The 23,485-nt window shown below is 38.4% G+C and overlaps 1 protein-coding gene across 3 annotated transcripts in view; it reads left to right on the plus strand.

The window, feature by feature from the left end:
- The window catches only part of CXADR (CXADR Ig-like cell adhesion molecule), a 32,694-nt gene extending 11,557 nt beyond the window's left edge, over positions 1–21,137 (plus strand). Inside the window, exons 2-8 of one of the 3 annotated variants that reach the window (XM_066571934.1) lie at positions 4,554–4,723; positions 5,406–5,610; positions 5,949–6,104; positions 7,106–7,228; positions 7,513–7,651; positions 7,999–8,185; positions 20,547–21,137. In XM_066571934.1, the coding sequence (XP_066428031.1) occupies positions 4,554–4,723; positions 5,406–5,610; positions 5,949–6,104; positions 7,106–7,228; positions 7,513–7,651; positions 7,999–8,185; positions 20,547–20,588 (1,022 nt within the window). In that variant the 3' untranslated portion in view covers positions 20,589–21,137. Of the gene's footprint in view, positions 1–4,553; positions 4,724–5,405; positions 5,611–5,948; positions 6,105–7,105; positions 7,229–7,512; positions 7,652–7,998; positions 12,474–20,546 lie in introns of those variants that run through there. The other 2 variants (XM_066571933.1, XM_066571935.1) reach the window with 2 other exon arrangements.
- Positions 21,138–23,485: the final 2,348 nt, after the last annotated feature.

A 23,485-nucleotide genomic window follows, 5' to 3' on the forward strand; every position in this document is an offset into this window, starting at 1 on the left:
GTCCGCTCATAGGAAGTGCAGGGTCTGTGCTGGATTTGCCTTCCTCCTCTCAGGATTTTAAATGTCACTCTTTCATGGCCAAATGGTCGTGGCCAAGGCTGCTGTTGATCCCATCCCTGACAAGTTCTTGGGGTCTTTTCCTTGAAAGCAATCTCAAGGAAGTATCAAATGGGGATTGACTCATTTAGTGCTGTTTCCCTCTGAAATATTTCAGAAACCTCTTAGATTTTGTCTCCTGCTGTGTTGCCGTTCTAGTAGATGTCACAGAGGTGAAGTAGTAACCCGTCTCTGTCATTTTTAGAAACTGTCTGGAACTGCTGAAATAGTTTTCATCGGGTTCTTATCCTGACTATGTGATTTGTAACAAACTTTGACTGTGATGTTCCCTCTAACCCTGACCCACAAGCTCTTAGCCAGCCTGTTGTCTGTCCTGTAGAGCAGCTTTTTGTGTTCCAGCTACTCCTGCAGGTAGAGGGCAGGTCACCTGCTGTTCTTCCCTTCCTGGCTTTGTTTAAAAGCTTGTGTCCACTGATGACAAAGTGCCAGTCATGCAAGCTGTCCCACACACCTCACTCTGATGTCAGCTCTGTGTACAGGTGCTCTAGGTGGCTTCCTTTTTAACATGATTTATCCTCACCAGGGTATCTCTTCCTTCCACCAGCCTGACCCAGGTACTTCCATGGCTCAGTCTCTATTCCCTCCCTGACCGCTAAGTTAAAGAACCATTCCCTGGCAGATCTCTCATTTACAGGGCTCCTCACCAGCTCTGACAAGGTTGTTCATATCCCACTTCCTTGACTGGATCCTATTTCTAGCTTAGCAGACCTCGTTTCTCAGGGGTACTTGTGGCCATAAAAGTTAAAGTGTTCCTTGCAGTGCCATTCCTGTGGGGAGTTCTTAACTTGAAGGATGTGTCTCTACAAGCCTTTCACCCCCCCAAAGGAAAAGAGCAAGGATGGCCTGGGATCCCATGTCCTTCTTTGCCCCTGGAGTTTTCTAGCCACACTTGATTTGCCCCATCCAGGTCTCTGTTAATAGCAGGTAATAATTAAGTGGGAAAGGAACAAAAAAGAAAAGAAAAAGGCACTATTGGTGATGATAATAAAGATCATAAGACCCTTGACAATCTGTGACATGTCAAATTGGCCAAGCCTCCTTTTCCAGCATACCTGGCCGCAGATGGTGTGTCTTCCCTGCAGAAGGGAATCTCCAACTAGTATTACCTGCCCCTCCCTTGTGTTGCTAATGCTTAGTCCAAGCCTAGCTAGCTCTGACATGTACCTTAATTGAGGTGCTTGCTGCTTCTGCATGCTGATGTTGACCCAAAAAAAAAAAAGTGGAAAAAAGGTTTGTGTTTGCAGCCTTACTGTAAGGAAAAGACTGTGGAACACTGGTATTATGAAAAAGTGGTTTTGGGAGATGTGCAGTAAGAAAGGAATTGAGATTTATGGAAAAGCTCTGATAATTAGAAGGCTCAGACTGATGTTTGAGTACCTCTCTTAGCAGCTAGTGTGTGCTGGAAGCTTCTCGTGCAGCAATGATTGTTGGGTGTTGTGCTGAGGATTGTGTGCTTTAGCTTTCATTGACGTGTTTGCATGCAGTCAGTGTGCATGAAAATACTACAAAATACTTGGTCTTCAAAAGTATCAAAAAATTAAACTTTAAAAATATTTTTATGGCAATCTTCTATGTTGGGCAAGGTTCTTCAGGCTGTTGGGTTCTGCTTTTTTTTGGCATGTGATTACTATATTGATTTATATGTTTGGATCAGAGAAATGAGTGTTGTAGTAGAAACTGAAACATTTGCTGTTCCTGGCTTTTAAAGCACTTGGACCAAGCTGCCAGGCAGTGATAGGTGGGATTGCTGGAGTTTAGTTTCCTAGGAGTGTGTCTCTGAATGTAGTACTTCCAGCTTTTAGCATATTTTTTCTTCCCAGTTGCCACTTTCCCAGTGTTTTGCCATGAAACTGTGTAATGTCCACTTTGAAATTATACTCACACAATGGCAACGGAGAGGCAAGAGATAGTTGAAGAATTTAATGCTTATTAGCTATGTCAGTACAAATGAGTAATTGGGGGACTTCTGGTTGTACTGGACTGTTATTTCTCCTTTTATATTTGTTTTGAAATTGTCAAAGAGATGAACAAGTAACAGCTGAAGAGGGAGAGAAATAAAACATTGATCGTAGAAGTCCCATTTGTTTAGAAAAGTAGTCCAGAAAATCAGCACATGGATACTCATCTGTTCATTTTTTTGGTCATGTTGTGTTTCAGCGGGTACCAACTGAAAATCAGAGGGGTTGATACTTTTTAGTAGTAGGGATGTGTCCTACTGTCTTCAGAGTATGAATTCTATTACCCACTATCTGCTGTGAAAAGGCAGAATGTTGCTCTTACGTGAATTATTGTCCCATTTGTGAAATTCTCAGCAGGCTGTCCTGTGGGGAGGGGAAATCAAATGCGTGTGCTGTGATCCTTTGTTGTGGAACTTCAGATGGCAAAGTGACTGTGACTGGAGATGCTGCCACAGAGCAGCAGCTCTGCTTCAGTGATTTACTTCAGAATGAAAGCTTCTAATTTCCCAGGTTACCGATTTGAGGCTTTTAAGGAAGCCAGTAACATCATAATGTATTTCATTATCAGTCACTTAAACTGCACTTGAGTTCACATCCCTTTTCTTTAATATAGTAATGTTGAAGATGCAATTTGGAGAGGAACTTGAGAGTATTGTATTGAAGTTCCCTAACGAGGCCATGGGGGAAAGGGAAACAGAAGAGTGTGGAAAAATAGTTCAGGAATTTACATTAGTGATGTAAATGTTACTGTGTGTTATGGAAACATGAATGTACTTTAAATCTACCCATAAACAGAGGTGGTACTGGTGTGGTCTTTGCTTATTCAGAGGTTTAGAATGGCTCGTTTGAAAATCTGAAAAGATCCTTTAGGAGGGGATAGGATTGTGACAAGTCAACTGGTATTCATGGAGATCACTGTTATTTAGGGAACACTATTAATTCAGCCTAGTAGCAGAGAATTAATTGTTCAGATCTGTTTACTGTGGTCAAAAAAGAGGTAGGACAAATTTATTAGAGTTATCCTTGAAAAGGTGTACATTGTTGGTAAGAGACATTGCACATAAATCTCTTTGCTACCTCAAGTGGATGTGGATTTTTTTGGTTGGTGGTTTCTTTTTTCTTCCACCAGACAGAGGGTAATGTCATGAAAAGTAATACTATGAATGGTAGGAAACATAATAACCCTACCTAGTTATAATAACCCTTCAACTACTGTGGAAGGCTTTTCTTGCAGGCTGTAGTCTGTCAAGTTATTTCTCTTTCTGAAGAATTTTTTAAAATAGCTGTTAAAGATTCCATTGCTTTGTCATCAGGAAGAGAATGCAAAGATTGGTAGAGAGCAAAATTTTAAAAAAGCAGAAGGATATCTGTTGGGTCCCTTCCAACTCACTATATTCAATGATCTAGTGAAGGAAGCTCCTCTACTTCACTGGAGCTCCTCTACTATATGGAGAAGTGCAAGTTAGAACATAAAAGCACTGTGTGAAATGATTTTAAAGACTTTTTCATCTGAGGCTGTTACTTTACCTCTGTAAAAGGCACCAAAGCCATCTATCTTCCTCCTGCTGTCCACTCTTCTGGTGGCCTTGCAGCTCTCATGGCTGTGGTCACATCTGTGTGTGTGTGTGTGTGTCCAGCAACCATAAACTGACCAAAAATCTGAGCTTGGTTTCCAGCAAGGTGGGCAAAACAGTGGATGTAACAGTGCCAAACCTATTTTCATCATGAGCAAAGGGTATGCTTTCCACATCCTGGCTGTGATGTGCAAGCCTGTACATTTGATATAAGGGAAGCCTGTGTTTGTGGTGAAACAGGGAATCTTGCTGTAGGCCTTTTGAGTAGCTCTTTTTGTGTCACTATATGAATTCTTTTTCAGGGTTGAATTGAGGAAAATTTGTTGTTTGGAAGCATGTTTGCCTAGAGGCATGCAGTTAGGGATTATGAAGCCTTTTTAGAGGAGAAAGACAGCAGAACAGACAAACAAGTGAAAAAAACTCATTGAGATTTTTGGAAAAGATTAATTTGCCTTCTATCTCCCTGTAGATGGAGGAGCCCTTATAACTAAAGGCAAAGTAAGTTACTTCCAACCCAGGACTTCTCAAGAATTCTGTCTGTCCTGGCAGACTTCATTGCTGTTCCATACTTTCATTTTACAGTGAGGGAGTAATGGTAAGGTGATTATATAGTGACTCAAACCTGCTGCTGAAAATGTTTAGCTTAGGATTGTGTGGGACGTGAATTGTGCAAAACCCCCCCCAAAACCAACAAGTGTGGCTTGAAAGATGTAGCTGCCTGTTGGGTGTAATTCCAAATGAGCATCGCAGGACTGAGCACTGTGTTGGGTGACAGGGTCTGCGCAGGCTCTCTTCAGAGGTGACTGATGGCATGATTTCTATACAGGAAAAGTATGTCATAGAGCACTTACAGTGAAAAACTGAATGTGACTTGTTTTCAAAACATAAAATTATATTTTTATAGGTCTGACGAGAAGCCTGACTATAACTTCAGTTGACCAGTCAATGTTTGAAAAAGCACAAGGAGAGAAAGTTACGTTGCCATGTACTTTTGAACTCTCGGAGGAAGATGAAGGACCACTAGATATTGAGTGGGTATTGATACCAGCAGATAACCAAAAGAGGGAACAAATAGTAAGTAAAGACTTCTCTTTGTACAGTGTTAATTCAGTTATTTTAGTAGGTCAGTGTATGAGGTTTTTACTGACTCTTTAAAGTTCCACCTTTTCAGGTTGGGATGCTTGTGATCTTAAATTGCTTTGAAGCACCAGTCACATGAAATCTAGTGGAAGTTTTGAAATACTGGATTAAGGATGAAATGTTAAGACATTTTTCACTATAAACTTGCTTTCTAATGAAGAACTTCCAAATTAAATACACTTCAGTTCCAAAAAGCAAACTTTGCTTTTGTACCTGCATTATCTTCCTTATTGAAAATAGATTTGTGAGGACTTAATTTTAAATATATTAACTCTTTTAGTTCTTGATGCTTTCCTGTCTTCGAAAGCCTTATAAGTAAGATGATTCATACTAGTAAGCAGGTTTTGCAGATTTAAATTGGAGCAATTCTAAAAAGTTTTCTTTCAGTCAGAAGTCCATGCTGACATATTGGTACTTGGTCAGGTGTTTAGTTGGAGTATTCACTATAATGCTGTGTGTGGTGGTATTTTGAAGGTGGAGATATTTGACTCACTCTGTTTTATTTCTGGAGTTAAAGCTATAGAAAGAAACTTGAAAATTCAAAGATATGAAGTTGTTTTAAATGTTTGCACACTAAGTGGATTTCTGAATCATATTTCTTTTTTTTTTTTTATAGATAATTATGTATGCTGTAGACAGGGTTTATAATCATTATTATGCTGGTTTGACTGGGCGAATGCAGTTTACTAACCTTGATCCCAGATCTGGTGATGGTTCACTGGATATCCTGAATTTAAAAGCATCAGACACTGGCACATATCAGTGCAAAGTGAAGAAGGCTCCTGGAGTTCAAAGCAAGAAAATACAGTTGACTGTACTTGGTAAGATAATTTATTTTCTTAAATTTTCAGTGATGTTTTTTATGTGCTTATTCCATCCTATTTTCAATGTCTGAAATGAAGGCTTCTGTTGGGCAGTGTTGTACTGAATCTATGGTGATTATGGTCATTACTGAGGCCTTGGGAGGGATGGGCATAATTCTGTTCTGGGAAATGAAGGGAATGATATTTAGAATTATAAACATTTCTAGAAGTTCTGCACCTGATTCATATTTTGTAGAAAAATCTTTCTGTGCATAGAAATGGACTGGCTGCTAGAACTCAACTAGGAAATATTTTGATTGTGACTGTTATTAATTCAGTGATATTTTGTTTATTAGTAAAGCCAGCACGGACTAAATGTTCCATTGAAGGATCACAGGAGATTGGAAAAGATGTTACCTTGAAATGTGTGTCACAAGAAGGATCCCCACTTCTGTCTTATGACTGGAGGAGAATATCTGGCACACAGAATCTTCCTGCCACTTCTGTGCTGAGTACTGTCAAATTTCTTTTATTACTCTGAAATAATTAAAAAGATTGCAATATTATTTTTGGCTTATCCTGACTTGTAAGCATCTCTGGGTTAGGATTACTATAGAGTTGTCAAGATTAAATGTCACTTCTGCCCTCTAACAAAACTGACTTTGAAACAAGCTGGAGTTGATTCAGGTTTTTAATTCATGCTTGGAAATGTTTCAAGCTTCAAGTTGAGATTCTTATCATGAAGAGCTGCAGTATCATGCTCACCTGTGCCCAGATGTTGTTAGTTCTCCTGCTTGCTGATGGCTTTGCTTTTGTGCTTAAGTGGTCATAGGGAATTCAGATGTGGCTTCAATATGATTTAAAACAAGCAAAAAATCTCCATTTTTTTGTAAGCTTCTGCATTCTATTAGAGTATGTAATATCTTAAAACACAGATCCCTGAAAATCATCTACAAAGGAAGAACCTAATACTGTTCTTCATTTTGGACTTGACTCCTGGTCTCCTATTTGATGTCTCTTAGTCATTGTTTTGACAGTGAATCTGTTGGTCATTAATGTTCTCTGTACCACTCAAGACTTTAGGCTACTTGTTGTTATGCCCCTTCTTTCTCCACATCCCAAATTTGTCTAGTGGTAGCAATAAGAGAAATTGGCAATATCAATGCTGGACAAGAATGAGTGGGACATTGTGCAAGAGTGACTTGTAACTCACAAAAGCCATGTTAGTTTTGGGCTTGTGAATGTAGTTTTGGGGACACTGAGTGTGTTCTACAGAATCTAGACCCCATCTAACTTGTTCAGCAGATAGAGCAAGTCAAATACTGTGGAATACATTTCTGATGGAGTAAGACTTCTATAAACAATAGCATGATAGAACTGTTTTAATCTGTTTTTTTAATATAGCATTTTTTAAGTTAAGATTTCATGTATATGCTGGTTTAATAATTTTTTGATATTATATATAGAATTATGTTTAGGAAAATGGTAAACATCTCCTTTCTGTTGTTTGTAGATAAAAATACAGGGGAACTTCTTCTGAAGAACGCCTCTCGAGAGTATTCTGGTACATACAGCTGTGTGGCCACAAACAGAGTTGGCACAGATGAATGTTCTGTTGAGCTGAATGTCACCCCTCGTAAGTGTTTGCTGTGCAGTAGTCACACAGTGTTCTTGTATTAAAGCTGAACAGTCTTTTTCTCTAAACTCCTAAATGGTTAAAAACCCCAATGCTCTTATGTAACTTGTGGGTGCCGCTTCAAGTCTTACTGTTTTAAATGCATGTGATTGGGCACTCCCCCTCTGATTCAGTGATTCAGTATCGTTGACTTGCCTCATGTGAAACATACTGGACTTAATGTTTAAAGAATGGTCTTATAACTCTGACATTTAACAAACAGTGATGTTATTTGTCTATTCTAGCCGTAAATACAGCTGGTATAATTACTGGAGCTATTATAGGAACTCTGCTGGGTCTCTCTGTACTGTGTTCTATCATCTTCTGTTTTTGTAAGAAGCACAGAGAGAAGAAATACGAGAAAGAAGTACATCATGATATCAGGTAACAATGTGTCTCTAGTTTCTGAGCAGTATTATTGGAAGATTAACTTTTAAATGTGTATTTCTGCAAATAAGTTACTTAACAGTTGAGATTTCTGTCTTAATCTGGAAAGCTTATTATACCACTAATGGCTTGTTGGAGAACTTTTTGTGGTTTGTCTAATTTCAGCAAACATTTTAGAGGCAATGAATATTGAGGGTTTGGGGAGCTTTTGTTACTTTAAAGGAAGATATAAAGATATTTTTGACTATATTGGAATAGAAAATACCAAACCTGAATATTTGTTTTAAAGTAATGGTGACTCTTGTTCTGCAACTGATTGTTTTTTGGTGTTTTGTTCATTTCAGAGAAGATGTTCCACCTCCAAAGAGTCGCAGCTCTACAGCTCGCAGCTACATCGGCAGCAATCGTTCTTCCCTGGGCTCAATGTCTCCCTCCAACATGGAAGGATATACCAAAACTCCATATAGCCAAGTCCCAAGTGAAGACTTTGACCGTGCTCCTACTCAAACCCCAGCCTTTGCACCTTCAAAGGTAGCTGCACCTAATTTAAGTAGAATGGGAGCTGTTCCTGTGATGATTCCAGCACAAAGCAAAGATGGGTCGATAGTATAAAATATTATTAATTTAAAAGCTGTTTTTTTTTAAAGTGTTCATTGTAAGTATTAGAGAAAAATACTGTGTTCCATCCCTCATTTAAACACTGGCATGAAATTTTCCTTGAAGAAAGTATACAAGTGAGTTTGAAAAGCCACCAATTCTCATGTTTAATTTTAAATTTATTTGGATATGATAGTTGAACTATTTGCTAAAAATGTTGAAGTTCATAAATAAATATCGGACACTGAAGGTATTTGGACCTCTGGTAGGTTGCTGAGGAGGTTCTGACACTGTCAGCTAATGTACAGTTCTGAATGTGTAACAGTGAGACACAGGTGAGAAGTAGCAAAAGCATTTCATGTGTAGACCATGAAGTTTCTCAGAGTTCCTGAGACTTTATTCTCAGTTGTGGAATAACAGAAATATTTTAACTTGGCCACTGTCTGGTATAGTTGCAGGGGGCTGAAATACCAAGGATGACTTTGAATTCTGTTCAAATTGAGTATTTATGTGGTTCTTCAACCTGGTGATGTTTATTTGGAGTACTGGAGCTCTTATTTGTCAGGGGCAGACAGTCATTTGATTGATTAAATTAATTTAATTAATCTGTTCTAAATTTAAAAGGGCAATGAGTGGAAGTGTGACAGAAAACCTTGCAAGTTCTTTGAAACACAAATTTTTTTTATGATAATTCATTCTGGTCCTGTCAGATAACTTAATACTTATGTTATCTGATGCAAGAGGTCCTATCAGATTGTTGGTAGAGGTATCTAAGCTCTAAAACCTATAGCCCAACTGTTACTGTCACAGTAAGAATGAGTTAATGTATCTTTACACAGGTCTTGAATTAGTAGTACCTTGCATTTTCCAATGCCTGGTTAGGTACTATGGCAGTGCTCATAGTTTTTTTTCCAAAGCAATTTCCTAGAAGCTCTATGGGGATTTGATGAAACCTGTTTTAAGTAACTGGTATTTGATGTCTGTCCTCTTGCTCTAGCCACTGTGGAAACAACTTTTCTTGTATGCCCCTAAGCAGTAGTCAGTCCTTGTTCAAGATGCTAATGTCTGGCTGTATGAATTTGCAAGGAGTTCAAAGCTCATTTTTTCTTGCCTCTTTAGCAGCCCTAAATATTCTGAACCAATGTTCAGACTGTGGAGGGCAAGCGTTTCATGTAACTGAGAGAAAACAATTACCCAGAATTGTTGATACAAATCTCATGTTGCAAGATTCAAAATGCTTATTCCCAATTTTGCAAACTTAAAGCAATACAGGAGAAACACAACAATTCCTTGTCTTTCACATGTATTTAAGGACTTCTGGTAGCTTCTAATGACTGTTGTTACATACCTGCAAAAGCTCCATTTAAAACTCTGTACAGTTTGAATCTGTGAATTCTTCCTTTCTTCCTGTTTTCTACCTTCTTTGTCTTGTGCTGGGGAGCAGATGGGAGAGAGTTCTTTTAGCTGACTCTAGCTAAGAGATGTTGAACTGCAAGGTATTTTGGAAAACTGTAAATTCATTACAGTATGTGCACTGATGTTGATGACGGAAATATCTGAATAGCCTGTTGAAAGATGTTAGGATTATTTGTATGTAGCAACAGTGAGAGAAAGCATTAACCCAGACTTCTAGGTTTAGTATCTGCTTATCTGTAGCTGCCTATAAATCTGTGATTAATTCTTTGGCTTACTACTAAATGTTTGTCCTATCTGTAAATAGGTGCACAATTTTTGGCTGGCACTATTATTGTAAAGAAATTTCCCTGCCCATGGCAGTGGTTGGTACAAGGTCATCTTTAAGCTCCTTACAACTCAAACAATTTCATGATTTTAACATACCCTTCGTACTGAATTTAGAAACTTGAATGGCTATTAAGTAATATAGAGTTAGTTTTACACATTTGGGACTTTTTTAGATTGTAAACTGATACTGTTAGAGATCAGATTTTTTATCTTTCATGTGTGCCTTGTCAATAAAATTTGCCTGATTGTAACTTCAGTTTTTATTAAATTTCTGGTGCCTAAACATACTGTATGAACAGGTGCTTAGATGATGGTACAGTTCTTAAAACATGACACTGTGATCTGATTTCTTGATTCTTATGTACTATTTATACCTCTTCATGCCTATTTTTGGATGTGAACTTCAGTGTCTCTCTCTGTATTGTTCTGTATTTCAAAATGTCACTTAAGTCCTTCAATTGCTAATTATGATTCAAATGTTTGTGTTCCTGTAAGCTCTTCAGTTGTTGTACCAATGAGAGAGATAATTGACTTTCATTTATGTGGTAAATAATAGGCTTAGTAAATGTGCCAAACATAGCTTCTGAAGAACTATAGATGAGGAGACATGTTTTTGCATCCAATTATTGTGATAGAAGAGACTTCCAAGATGTTAATCATACACTGATTGTTTACCTTGAAACTAAGGCCTTTCTTAATGAAAAGGGTATAGTTACTACAAATACAAGTTGAGTGCAAGACTAAAGTGAATCACAGACTGAGAGAGAGCTATAAACCTGAGGAACCAGGCAGCAAACCTACTACATTTGGTTCTAAGCCGTCTGTGGACCTATGTGTTTTTTTAAATTAATTTTTTGTTTGTTTTGGTTTGTTTTTGGTTTGGCCTGAGACCCTGTAACTTACAGTCAGGTAAGCCCTAGAACACTCAAACTCAGAAACCTGTCTCAGTAAAGCACACGGAGCAGAGTTTACACATGCTTGATGCTCTGTCAGCTTGTGCAAAATAATAAATGGGCAGAAGGACAGCCTGATGTGCCCTCAGAGCCTGGCTGTTACGCTTAGCAGCCTTGACAGTGTCTGTCTATTTATGTAATTGCATGGAAAAATGAAAGAAATGGAATCTGACACAGTCCTTATCTGAAATATAGAACCTCTGACTTGGGGTAAACTCTGCCTCAAGTTGCTATCATCATGCCTTTTTGGGTGGATGCAACACTACTATGAAAACATAATACTGCTACTATAAATTATTTCTTTTGTCGCTAGATTGTTCACTTACACTGGATTATGATTCTCAAAAGCAGCTACTGTATTTTAACAATAATTTCTAGCTGTGTGGGAGATGAACTGGTTAAACATGTGAGTTGTCTGATGTGACAGAGAGCTCTGCTGACAGAACAGTTTTAGGAAGTAATGGCAGCTGATGAGGTGGCATTTTTAAAATCTCATTTTGTTAAAAAGAAAAAGGGGGGGAAAGGGGAGGGAGGGTGGTACCATTGTGTAAATACTCCAAGTGAGCTCAAGAAACCTCTAGTTAATGTCATGACTGTAAACTTGCCTGTTGAGGACTACTATATATAGAAAGAAACCCCTCAATTTTAGCATGGTGTGAATAAAGTGTTAGACTTGTAATACTGTAGAGGTTACGTAACACTTGTCCATACATTACAAGGGTTTTCATCAACTTTCTGCAGTGGGTATTTAAAAATACTTGTGTGAAACTTCCTTCCCTAAGAACAAATACTTCTTCCAAAACTGTGGTGCACAGAAATGCCTTGTTGGAGGGGTAAAACATGGCTTTTGAAAGAAATGTACAATGCATACGTCTTTCTCAGCTCTTGGTAGTCTCATTCATATTAGATGTATGCTTCCTGTTTAATAGTGCAAGTAAGACTTCTGAATTGCAAGTTTTTATGTAATGCTGAATATTGTATATTACTGGTTTCCATGACAAGCTTTTAGTTTTGTTCTGAGCAGTGTATATATTCTGGATCACTCTAGGTCTTTGTTCAGTCTAAAGATATTATGCTATTTGTGTCACTTAAACCTTGTTTTATACACTTGATAGGTGCTTTTTGGGGCCCTCTATTGGATAATCCCCTAGCATTGAGGCATAGCTCAGCTGAAATCAGAGCAATAACAACTTCCTGGGATCCAAAATGTTACAATGTTACATTACATTTCTCATGCACAAAGCATGGACTTTGAACATTGATATGAATTTCAGTATGAGGTTTTTATATTCACACTTTTGGGGGAATGGTATTTTAAAATACAGGTATTGTGAGTGAATTTGTAAAAAAAACAAAATCCAAAATTTTAAAATGCTATAATTCCATGACAGACTTGTGTACTTTTTGAAATAAAACTGTTGGAGAAAACAGTAGTCTGTCTTTATTTTAAAGCAGCACTTGTATATGTCTTCAGCTTTTTCTTTATGTAATTGGACGTGAACTAATAAATATGGCTGTGTATACCATGCTGGCATGAATAATTTTATTTGTTGTTTTTCCCCCCTGCCCCCTTCCAAGGCAAATAAAACTTTAGATATTTTAAAATACTCACTTTTAGGTGGGGTTTTTAATTCTAGGTATGGTTATTCTGAAATATAAGCCTGGAAATGAACTTCAGATTAGATTTCATCCCTCTTTATTTTAGGTAGAACCAAAAATTCCTGAAACTGATTAATCTTTGTCCTTTAAATTTCAAACAAGCTGGTTGACAGCACTCAAAGTATGTTGATAAAATGCTAGGGGGTTTTATTGTTCATGTGTTAACTTGCATCTCTTTCAATTTCGATGGAGCTGACTCGGGATGCTCTGCCCTGCTTGGCCTTGCAAGCCAACTGATTATTGTCCTTGTCATTTTACCTGAGATTAATGTGACTTCTCCAGTGTCATCTCCAGGGTGGAGATCCAAAGTCTGGCATGGGCTCTTATCTGCAATAATGGCATGCCTTAAGTTCATATAATTGGAGGCATAATTAACTTACATTTGCTCATAATATATGCATGTTCTTATGTTATAATGCATGCCTATCTTGATATATTAATGTGTTCTGGGCCAGGCCAGAAGTTCCAGTGACTTCTTTATATATATAAAAAACCCAATATATGTGTGCACAAGCATGTGAAGTTAAATGGAGTACTGGTAGATAAACCTCTAGGATTTTTTTTTAAATTTAAAATTAAGAATCATGCTTAAATACCAAAAGAAACCTAATAGACATGGAAGTTCAGATTTGTCTCTATTTATAGAGTTCTAAGAAGCCTTTCTTACACTCTTTTTAACATTCTTGTCAAGACTTGGGAAAGGATGGAAGTGTTGAACTTAGGGTGGCAGTTTTGTCACAGATGGCTCTTGCATGCCTCAGCTGCTCCTCAGGTCTTTTATGTGGAGGTGACCGTGAACCAGAAGCTGAGTACTACCTCCAGCTGGTCTGTGGAATTCCAGCAAAACCGCTAGAACTTTCCTGAGTGTCCTGACAGAACAGAGGGCACTCAGCACCTGGTAGCTCTACAGAACCTCTGTGGTCCTTTCTATGTGTGTTAGACAATGCCTTGGATAAAGTGTCAGAAAATGTCTGGCTGTTGGTTTGTTTCTCTGAACATCTTGGCTGCGTCTTTTGAGCTGCCTCTAATTTGTTTCCCTGATGTTGTTTCAAAGCTCTATGATAATACTGATAGGCAATTAATTGCTAGGCTCTTTTAAAAAGCAGATAATGACAGCAACTTTGCCTGGTTTCCTATCTGTAAAATCCATAAAGCGGAATAGTTTGTAAAGAAAATAGCTGATTAAGTAGCAGAAGTAAGAATAGGATGAAACAAAGCTATGAGTGTTGCCTACCTTTCCAAATGTCAGCTTATTCTAAAACTACTTTTAGCTTGTGGATGAGCATAGGTGATTTCTCAAGACGTGAAGACTTGCATCTTAATATAAAAATAATGTGTGTACTTGAGTGATGATGATTCTGTTGCTCTTCCTAATTTGCTTTAGGCTTTTTATGGAATGGTACAGGCACAGCTACCAGGAGAAGTGAATGAACCTTTAATTTTATAAAATAACCACTCTGGCAGAAAACTGGCCTGGAGGATTCTGTTGCCTCTGCTTCTGATGTTTGTTCAAAGTCAAGTTTCTGGAAATAGGAAGCCTTTAAGTATCTCTTGATTTTTAGATCGTTGGAAATCAAAGTCAGTGTCACCCTCGTAAGTTGGTGTTTTGAAGACTTCAGCTTTCAGCAGTCGAAGCACTGGCCAGGTTGCTTTGGATATGCAAAATCAGTAGTATTTAGTGGCAACAGCTCCTATTTGGATCCTCATTTTTAGTAAAGTTTCTTTTGGTCAATGCTGTCTGGAAAAACAGATGAAGGGCAATTGTACCATATTATTTGGGAAACAAAGCAGTGCAATTCATTCAGGAACCCTGCATGATGCCAGGGCTGATGGATGGATAGAAGGAGGGAGGGGAACAGCTTTGTAAGGAAGTTGAGCTTGTTGATTACACAACTTGATTATGTAACAGTTTTAAAAAGTGGCAATATTAGAAGAGACATTACCAAAGATAAAATGATGTGCTTTCAGATGTTAATCTAATTTTTTCTTAGGGGAAAAACCTCTGGAGGCAGTGTGTCCGCTGGGAAGCGCGGGGAGCTGCGTGATGCCTTGACAGTTGTCCCATTTCCAGGGCTGGATGCTGTGGCTCTGGGGAGCTGCAGGCAGGGCAGAAGCTGAGTGCTGTACCTGAAGGGTATTGTACTCTCCTTCCCAGAGAATTTTTCCTAATTGCAAACTGGGGAGAAAAAAGCAGTGGGTCTGATCATTTTCTGTGAAATGGGAGTTCTGGAAGCATGCATGAACTTTCTAACTTCTTGAAACCTTTCCCTACTCTGGTTTGTAGCAACATCTGTCTTAGGGGTCTTAAGACAAAACATTTTTGCATTCAGAGTTCCTTATGTAGCCAGCATACCTTCACTGCTTAAATTGCAGAGCCTTGTACTCTGACTACCATCCATAATTTCTGCAGGTGATGACTTGCTTATATTATTACTAACAGTACTGTGTAAGGAAGCAGAAGAAAATAGATTCTCCTGAACCCTCCAAACAGGGCAAATGGTGACAGCTCAGCTTTTTGGTGCTCTGAGCACAAACATCTCCAGGGATGTGGTGGTCACTTGGGTTAGAATTTGTTATGAAGGAATACTGAATCAGATGGTAAAGAGCTCTAAAAGTCATTTAGTGCCATTAGTAAACAGCTTCCAATTATGTCAGGTTCTGTGTGAGTAGGAAAGCAACTTGAGCTTTTGTTTCTTGTGGCCAGTTACTGCTGTACAAGTGAAACAACACCTCTCTGCAACTTGTGACTTGTCCTGGTCAACGATTTGTAATTGAAACTATTATCCCATCCAGGGATCTGAATCTCCCTATTTTGTGTCACTAGGTAATATTTTACCTGTGAGACAGTAGTTGGGATTAGTCAGATTTCAAGGAAGTTAAATTGTGCAGCAGAGCATTTGTTCCCAATGTTTAAGGGCTCTGATGGCAGTCCCAGCCACTCACAGGCAGCTGAGTGGGTGGTGTTTCAAAGAAACTATTTGCTGGAGTCAAAACACTTGTGCTGTGCCTTACTTAGCTGTAGGAGATCAAGATAAAATTAATTTAGGATTTCTGTTTCCCGGTACAATAGCTCAGGTGGGAGGGAAGCCGATACCTTAGACTAGGAATAAAGGCAATAGTGGGAATACATCACACTACTGAATTGTTTTGCCTGCTAAAGAAGATGCCAATTCTGGGGCACAGCTGGTGGATTGTGAAACATGTCAAAAAGCTTATGTTGTGGCTGCTAGCACTGCACTTCTTCTCCACATAAATAAAATGCCCTTCCATGTCACTTCCAATCCTGTAGCTGTCAAGAGCAGAAACCATTCATCTCATCTGTAAAATACAAAATAAAGCTTGCAATTAGTTTATTTTCACATATTCTTCCCTCTTTCTTGTTGGTACATGAGAAAAATTCAGCATTACTAAAAGGACACAGCTTGAAATGAACTGTTTGGTCTTGCCCTGGTTTCGTCCTTGTGCTCCGTAATTCAAAATGAAGTTGCTTAGGCATTGCAATACCTTCTGCTTCGGACTTGAGTTGTGGTTTGGGTGACCTCTTTAGGTAACCTATTTAAATTTAATGATCTTGTATTCCTGTTTAAGATGGGAAAACTCACTGTGTTTAAGACACAGAACTTCAAAAAACAAAATAATTGTTGTGGATTTCCATACTGTCTCCAGCCCATTTAGGTAAAAATATGGCTAAATAGAAGTGCTTTGTATGGAAACAGAGTAATAAATGTTGTGTTGGGGAACTATGAGTGTCCCCCATGGTTGATGGTTTAGCAGCCTCTTTCCCCATCTCTCTATGCCTAAATGTGACCAATTGTTTGGTGCTCTGCAGTGACTTTCCAAGAGTGTTTTCCAACAGAAAGCCGAGAAACATTCTAAGGTGCCAGATGGTTATTTTCTTATTGTTTACTCAGGAAAATAATTGAGAAGTCTGCATCAGTTAAACCTTTTTTTTTTTTAGTAAGTTCTAACAAAAAGCTCTAGAAATGTACAGTTGAATTATTAGTGCAATTTTTGATAGGTTTTAACAGTTGTGATAAGAAACACTATATTTATATCATCTGTATACACACTGTTGCTAGGATTGAAGTACATACTTGTACATCCCTTTTATTTGCCAAAAAAATAGGTGCAACTATTGTCCAATTGCCTATTATGAAGCAGACCTTAGAGCTACTCATTAAAATGTCAATATTTTTCAGACTGAAGTTAAGATCACCTGTGATGGTTCTTCATTTGCAGCTCATTTAGGGAAAAAAAAATCCTCATCAATGTGTCTGTTGATTTTCATTTAGCAGCAGCACAATGAAAATTGTGATTCTTGTGCAGATAACCTACAGCTGTGATCTTACTAGATTTGCATACTTGAAAGGCATCAAAGTTGTAGACAGCAATTTTATGTTTTTAAAATCAAGGTTGTGTTGCTACTTGAAATATTTTAGGTTTATTATTTTAAGTATGATCTTTGCACATCTGAACTGGGTGGGCAGGCAGGAATCTCAACCAACCCACTAAAGTCCTTTATTCCTAGATGAAAGGGCTGGAAGGAGAGTTACAGCCTTTATGCTCAACAGTCCCTTTTGTTGCCTATTAGAAATTAACATGATTTCCCTGCCCCTGGTGTTACCTGAGCAAGCTGGGATTTCAACTGACAGTGACAATTGGGTTGTTGCATTCTACATGTGAATTTAATTCTGTCAACATCGCGTGTCTGGGCCAGCCATATGAGCTATTGCATTTGCTGCTGGCTTTAGGGATTGTACGTGGGGGGAAAATTGCTGAACATGCAAGGAGGCTGAGGACATGCTTAAAGCCTGACATGGCTGACAGAGGCTCACTCACTAGCAATAAAAACAGTAACAAAATAATCCAAAGGCAGAGGACTCTGATTAACAAGCTGGAGAATCAGGGTTGATGTCCTGGCTCTGTCATGACTTAGCTGAGAGGTGTTTTTTTTAATTTATTTTTTTATTTTCTATTGACATATCTTCTTTGTTCATCATCTCTAATAGCTGTTAGAATGGAGCGTTCTGTTGACTCTTTGTGACTTTTGGAACTAGGGTTTCCCATCACACTGTCATTTGTTTTTAAAGCTATCCTTGGCAAGTCTTTCTGCTATCCTTTTCAGTCTTCACCAGATGTCCATCTAGTACTTTCTTTCAATTTCTTTCATAATCTTAGGAAATTTTGAAATAGATATATTTAAAGATTGTTATCTTGATGAGACCATCTGCGGTTGTCTCTGTCCCCTGCTGCTTCCTGTTTTTTAATTCTGTCTTGATAGCAGTCACTCTTCCAGTACTTCTGCCACTCCTTGAGTATTTTCAGTTGTAAAAAACATAATAGCTGAGTAGATCCCATTATGGGGCTTCCTGAGGGTGAAAGATCTCCCAAAGCCATTGCCAATGCGAGGGAAAGTGTCCTCATCACTCCATTTGATACTCCCTCAGCACCTTTCCCCTGCTGCTCACTGCAGGTGTCTTGGAAGGTATTCTCAGAGTGAGATAATGGAAATACAGATGTATTTGTTGTTTTGAGTACTTCCTTCACCATTACTGACACTGGAGGTACCTAACCCTGTGTGTGACAGGCTGAAATACAACCAAAGAGGTGGAAAGCTCCTTGGCATCACTTGCCCTGGTGTTTGTTCATACACTTTGCCTACAGCCTGGCCTTCCTCTTTCTGTCACATGCTGCCTTTTTATTCCTGTCTGTGGTATGGATTTCACTACTGGAGTAGGACAGAGTTTGAGGCAGGTTTTTCTTTTTTTCTGAGTATGGTATGTTGCTTTTGATCACGCTTTTGTGGAGGGTCGTTCTTTTTACTGTCACTTTCTATCGTATTTTCTGTTCCCAGCCAGTTTTGCTTGTCTCTCTCTGCTTTAGGCATTAGGCACTTTAAACTACATTTATACAGTGGATTTCAAACTGGCCCCTGGTTTTCCAGCTTAAACTTAATGTTGTTATGATTGCAAGTACCTGGGCAGACAGTACTTTCTTATTAACTGACAGTTTTCCTTGCATGATCCAAAGGACTTAGCACATCTTGTTTATAAGCTACAACACTGGGGGGTGGATGTTTTCAATTTTTTTTATTATTATTATTTATTCATTCTTTATCACAGCTGCACAAACAGCCTCTAGCTGCATGCTAAGGTTCACTTGCCAGACTGCATTTTTCTTTATTTTAATAATTTTGTTTTATTGCTAGAGATTTGCTTGGATGAGAAGGAAAGGAAAAGAAAATCAAGACTGAAAGTATCAGGGCAGTGCAGCAAGGGAGAACAGATTGTGTTTGCCTTTTTAGCTCATTTAAGCATCAGATTTAGAAAACATTTGCTTTTCCAAACAACAGGGGTATCAATAACTATTCCCCTGTCCCAGCTTGTCTCAGTGTGCCATGTAGCAGAATTTTGTCCATAAGCAGGGTATGCTAATTTTCTCTTGACTTGTTCATGAACTGGAGCAAAGAGGAGTTTGATGGAGAGACATCATTACATGAACCCCTGCTTGCACACCATCCCTGAGAAAAGCTGGATTTATACATGTTTTGGAGTGTAAGAGCACTGTTTCTTCAGCTCTTCCAGTAGAATGTGATAGGATGAACTATGGTGGAACAGCTAAACCTTGTGTAGAAGGCATATGTTTGCTAATTACTAACTTGAGAACTATAAATGAAAGAGGTAGGAAATAGAAGTATTATGCAATCCGTGGTGCAAAGACAGGAATACAGAAAGGACATTTCTGGCCTCAGTGTTCAGTCCCAATTAATGAGTCTCTTAATATTCCCTACAACAATAATTATGTGAACAATAGTCAGAATGAAGTTCAGAGAACATCAGGTTCTCATGCCAGGTGACAGCTTGAAATAGAAAGAAGGCAAAGGTCGTGATTTCCAGCCAAGCAGAACTTGGTGCTGCTTTGAGTTACTCTTCCAAGCAATGTTTTGGGAAGGCACTCAGTTTCTTTTACTGTCACATGCAACTGGAAGATTCCATTTGATGTGTAATTCTAATTGCAGTGTGACAGTGTGCTAGGAAGAAAGTGAGCTGTTGCAGAAATAGCCTGAGCCAGTTGTTTTAATTACTGCTCTTATGGAGAAGTTATTGTGTCATTGAGGCACGTCCTAAAAATCTGTGAGGATGGGTGTAATTATACAAAGGCCTATAATAAGCTGAAATTTGGTCAGAAAATGAGATGTTTCCAGTAAACACAATACATCCTTATACATTTGTGGATTATTAGTTAGGAAGAGTTGTTTTTTGGTGTATTAACATGTTTGCAAAATTAATATTGGTGACTGTCAGCAGGATTGGTAAAGGCAGCATGTAGAAAGTGCATTTTGTAGCATGGAGATGTGGCAAAAATGATAAGCTATCATTTTTCTTACAATGCCACAGTCTTAGAATATGAACTCAAAGAATATAGAGCTGATAGAGAACTGTAACTGCAGCAAAGAATTATTTATTATTTTTTGTACAATAATGTACAAAAGCATTAACCCCAGAAAAGTCAATAACAGTCAAGGAACTAGAAGTGATTTCTAAAAAAATGGTGAAATAAGCAGGTGTGCAGGTAGGGATGAGGCACTTTGAGAAAACTGAGTGTTCACGGCAGTAAACAACAGAACTGTGTGGTTCTTTGACAATGCAAGTTACTGGTATGAAACTTAGGCAAGAGGCATTTAGTGGATTTTGACAGGTGCTTTAAAAGTGCAATGCAGTAGGTATGCACAGGGAAATCCATGAGATACTGAAAATTTCCAAGTTAAATGTACAGTTATTTGTAGTCCACTAATAAATGAAGTTTTAATTTGCTGCACCACTTCACCTTTTTGCTATCAGACGCTGGTATAAACTGGTATAAAAGTGCATTTAATTACTGTGTGTTACAGTACCTAGCCTCTTGCTGCTATAGATTAATGATATTCTTTCTTTTTGTAGTATGACATCGCACACAAGATTGGTGACATAACAGTGGTATAAACATGAAGAAACAGGCATCAGTTTTTGCATGACTTTCCAGTATGGTGAAACTGAAGTACATTATGAAATGAAGTGCTGGTTTTTTTTTTACTTGATCTCACTTTAGATTCAAGATTTTTAAGTAGGCTGTATTCAGTTTTGTAAGTACCAAATTTTTTTCTTTTTCATATTTTTAATGCAAAGTTTACAAAGCCACTCCTGATGTTTTTCTTACTACTTTTGTGTTTTGAAAAGCGTGCACCATCCCTCCTCTCTGCTTCCCCCACCCTATTCCTGGAGATGCAAAAAATTGTGAATTTAACAAAATCAACTCAGGTAGCAGAAATAGAGCCTTAAGCAGTGGGGAGTTAAAGAGATTGTAATCTGAAATAGAGTAGTTTTGGGTTTTCCTAGCTTTCTGGTCTGCTGATTTCATAAGGAAGTGTGTCATCTATTGAATGCTGTAGTGATACCCATGAGGGCTGACAAACTGTGTGCAAAATGCGCTGTGTTTTGAGATTGTATATATTTTATAACACTTAATAAAGCATACTTGAATGTTACAGTTAACACATGCTTCAGCATAATTTGTTAATGCAGGTGGTGTGGTAATTCCTGTCTGTGCACTTCCTTATTCCTCCTGCTCCCCTATTTACCATGCAGGAAGTCCAGAGGGAAGAAGAGTTTGCTCTTTAAACCAGGCTGGTTATGGGGTCCCTATTGTCTCCTGCACTGGGGAGACTTTGGGTATTGATTTCATAATGAAAATATTAATTAGCCATGTAAGGATGAGCCCACTGTAATCTGATCTAATGGACTGGAATTTACAGTCAATTTTTGGAGCCTGGTATCCTGCTGGTACCTGGGCATTTTTGGTGGCTCATTACCTGTCACTGTCTACATAAATCAGAGCACACTGAAGGACTCACAGAATTTAGGCAGTAGCAGTGAGCATATGCAGACTCCATCCTGCCTTTAACTACATCTGTCTGTGCTCTTGAGAAATACTGGTGCTGGTTTCTGACTATTGTAAATACGTAGTTATTAATTTAAACATTAATCTCGGGGCATGTGTTATGCTGTGGTCTGAAAGCAGCCACATCATCCATTGTGAAACTGGTGGTTATAATGTTGAAAAGTTATTAAATTATTTTTGCTTCTGTTTTTGAGAGGAGCACAGCTAATTCTAGAATAAACTCAGATGCTGTCAAGCAAAAGTTCCATTTAATGAGTTTTGTCACTGCACATACAGTCAAGTAAAATTGTCAAAGAAACAGGAATAACTTGAGAAAAATGGAAGTTTTTAGGGTTTCTAAATATCATAGATTCAAGTAGCCAATTAAAAAAAAATTGTTCCAAATCTAAGTTCAACATTGTAATTACAGAAAAGATACTTTGCCTTTAAGAAGCACTTGTTTTTGTGCCAAAATATTTCATTCCTCATTCTCTCCTTTGACTCCACGCTGCCTAAACTTGTCTCCGAGTGAATCTGGCAAGTAATTAATCAGGGTAAAATTCCACTGGGATCAGTATGAAAGTTGCCTTGTCAAGGAGCAGCAACTGTAAGGTAATGATTTGTAGACAGCATTTACCTTTTATGCTATGTTGTGCTCTATATAAGGTGAGAAAGTGTCTTTTCCTGCCCTCAGTGATCACCATCATATAAGTGCTTAATTGCTGGTGTTTAAGAAAGTAGGAGAAAGGTAGGAGTAACTGTGCAAGCTTATAGTTTTGCTTCAAAAGTGAATTTTGTAGAACTTTTTTTCTGCAGAAAAATTGCAAAGCTTGCTGCACTAAAATATGTTCTTAAATGAATAAGTGAAATAAACGTTGTTCTTAAATTCCTATCCAAATTAATAGGAATATATTGTAAGTAAAAAGAAAAAATACAAAATATTATTTCTGTCATTGAAGGTAAATATGTGTCAATTTGGCAAAGAAATTTGCATTTTTTTCCCCCAAGAAACGACTAACTGGAAAACTTTCTTGTAATCTCTTTGAGGAATTGCTTGGCTAATCCCCATCTTCTTACCAGACTTCCAGGTACTGAGTTTTTTGGAAGGTGCTTTGTGTTGGGTAGTTAGTCCAGAAGTCCATCCTGCCTGAAGTCAGCAAGCATGGGCTGTTAACTTTATGTTGCTGTGTTGTTTTGGTGTAAGCAGGACATGAGTTTGAAAGCTTGTCTGGTGCCACACAGAAACTCTGAAGATTTATTCTCACTCTCAGTCTGTTCTCTGCCACCTTCCTCAGGCTTGAAAGATAGGATGGTTAAACCTGGGGGTTGTGTCTCTATAGATTATTGTGGCTGTTTAGGAGTGGCTGGAAATATCAGGGGAAAGTTTTAATTGGTATAGGTTATTTTTTCAACTATTTATCCTTTGTAATACATAGAACAGCTTGGTCAGCAGGTGGAAAACTCCCTGACTCTTGTGCCAACACCATTAAATGAGGAGAAGTAGTGAATTTCATGTACTTTACTTCTTGCCAGGGCTTGCTTGTTACAGGAGAGTTTAAGCATGTGTTTGTTTGGTAGCTGTGCTCCTGTTCACACCCACAGGAATCTCATGTGATATTTTGCATGCTGGCCTGGACCTGGAAAGTCACAAAGCCTGAATGTCACCAACAGCAGCTGTATCTTTGCTGCAAAGGGATTAACTTGAAGTGCTTCCCCTCCATCTCGCATGCAACATTGTTCTACCAAGCAGGAGCTGTGAGATCAAGCTGCTCCTTCTCTCTGTTTAGTTCAGACCACTTCTGAAACAGCTCTGTTTCTCCCAAAGCCATTATAATTACAGGTGTCTGAGGAGCAGTGCTGTGCTCAGCCATTCCCAGGCTTCCTGGGATCCTCTCCATGGTGGCCAGGCCTTGCAGTCATGTGGAACTTTGGAAAATGTGTTGTTACTGAGGTTGGTTCTGTG

The sequence above is a fragment of the Molothrus aeneus genome, chromosome 2 (assembly GCF_037042795.1).
Source record: "Molothrus aeneus isolate 106 chromosome 2, BPBGC_Maene_1.0, whole genome shotgun sequence".
Lineage (NCBI taxonomy): Eukaryota > Metazoa > Chordata > Aves > Passeriformes > Icteridae > Molothrus > Molothrus aeneus.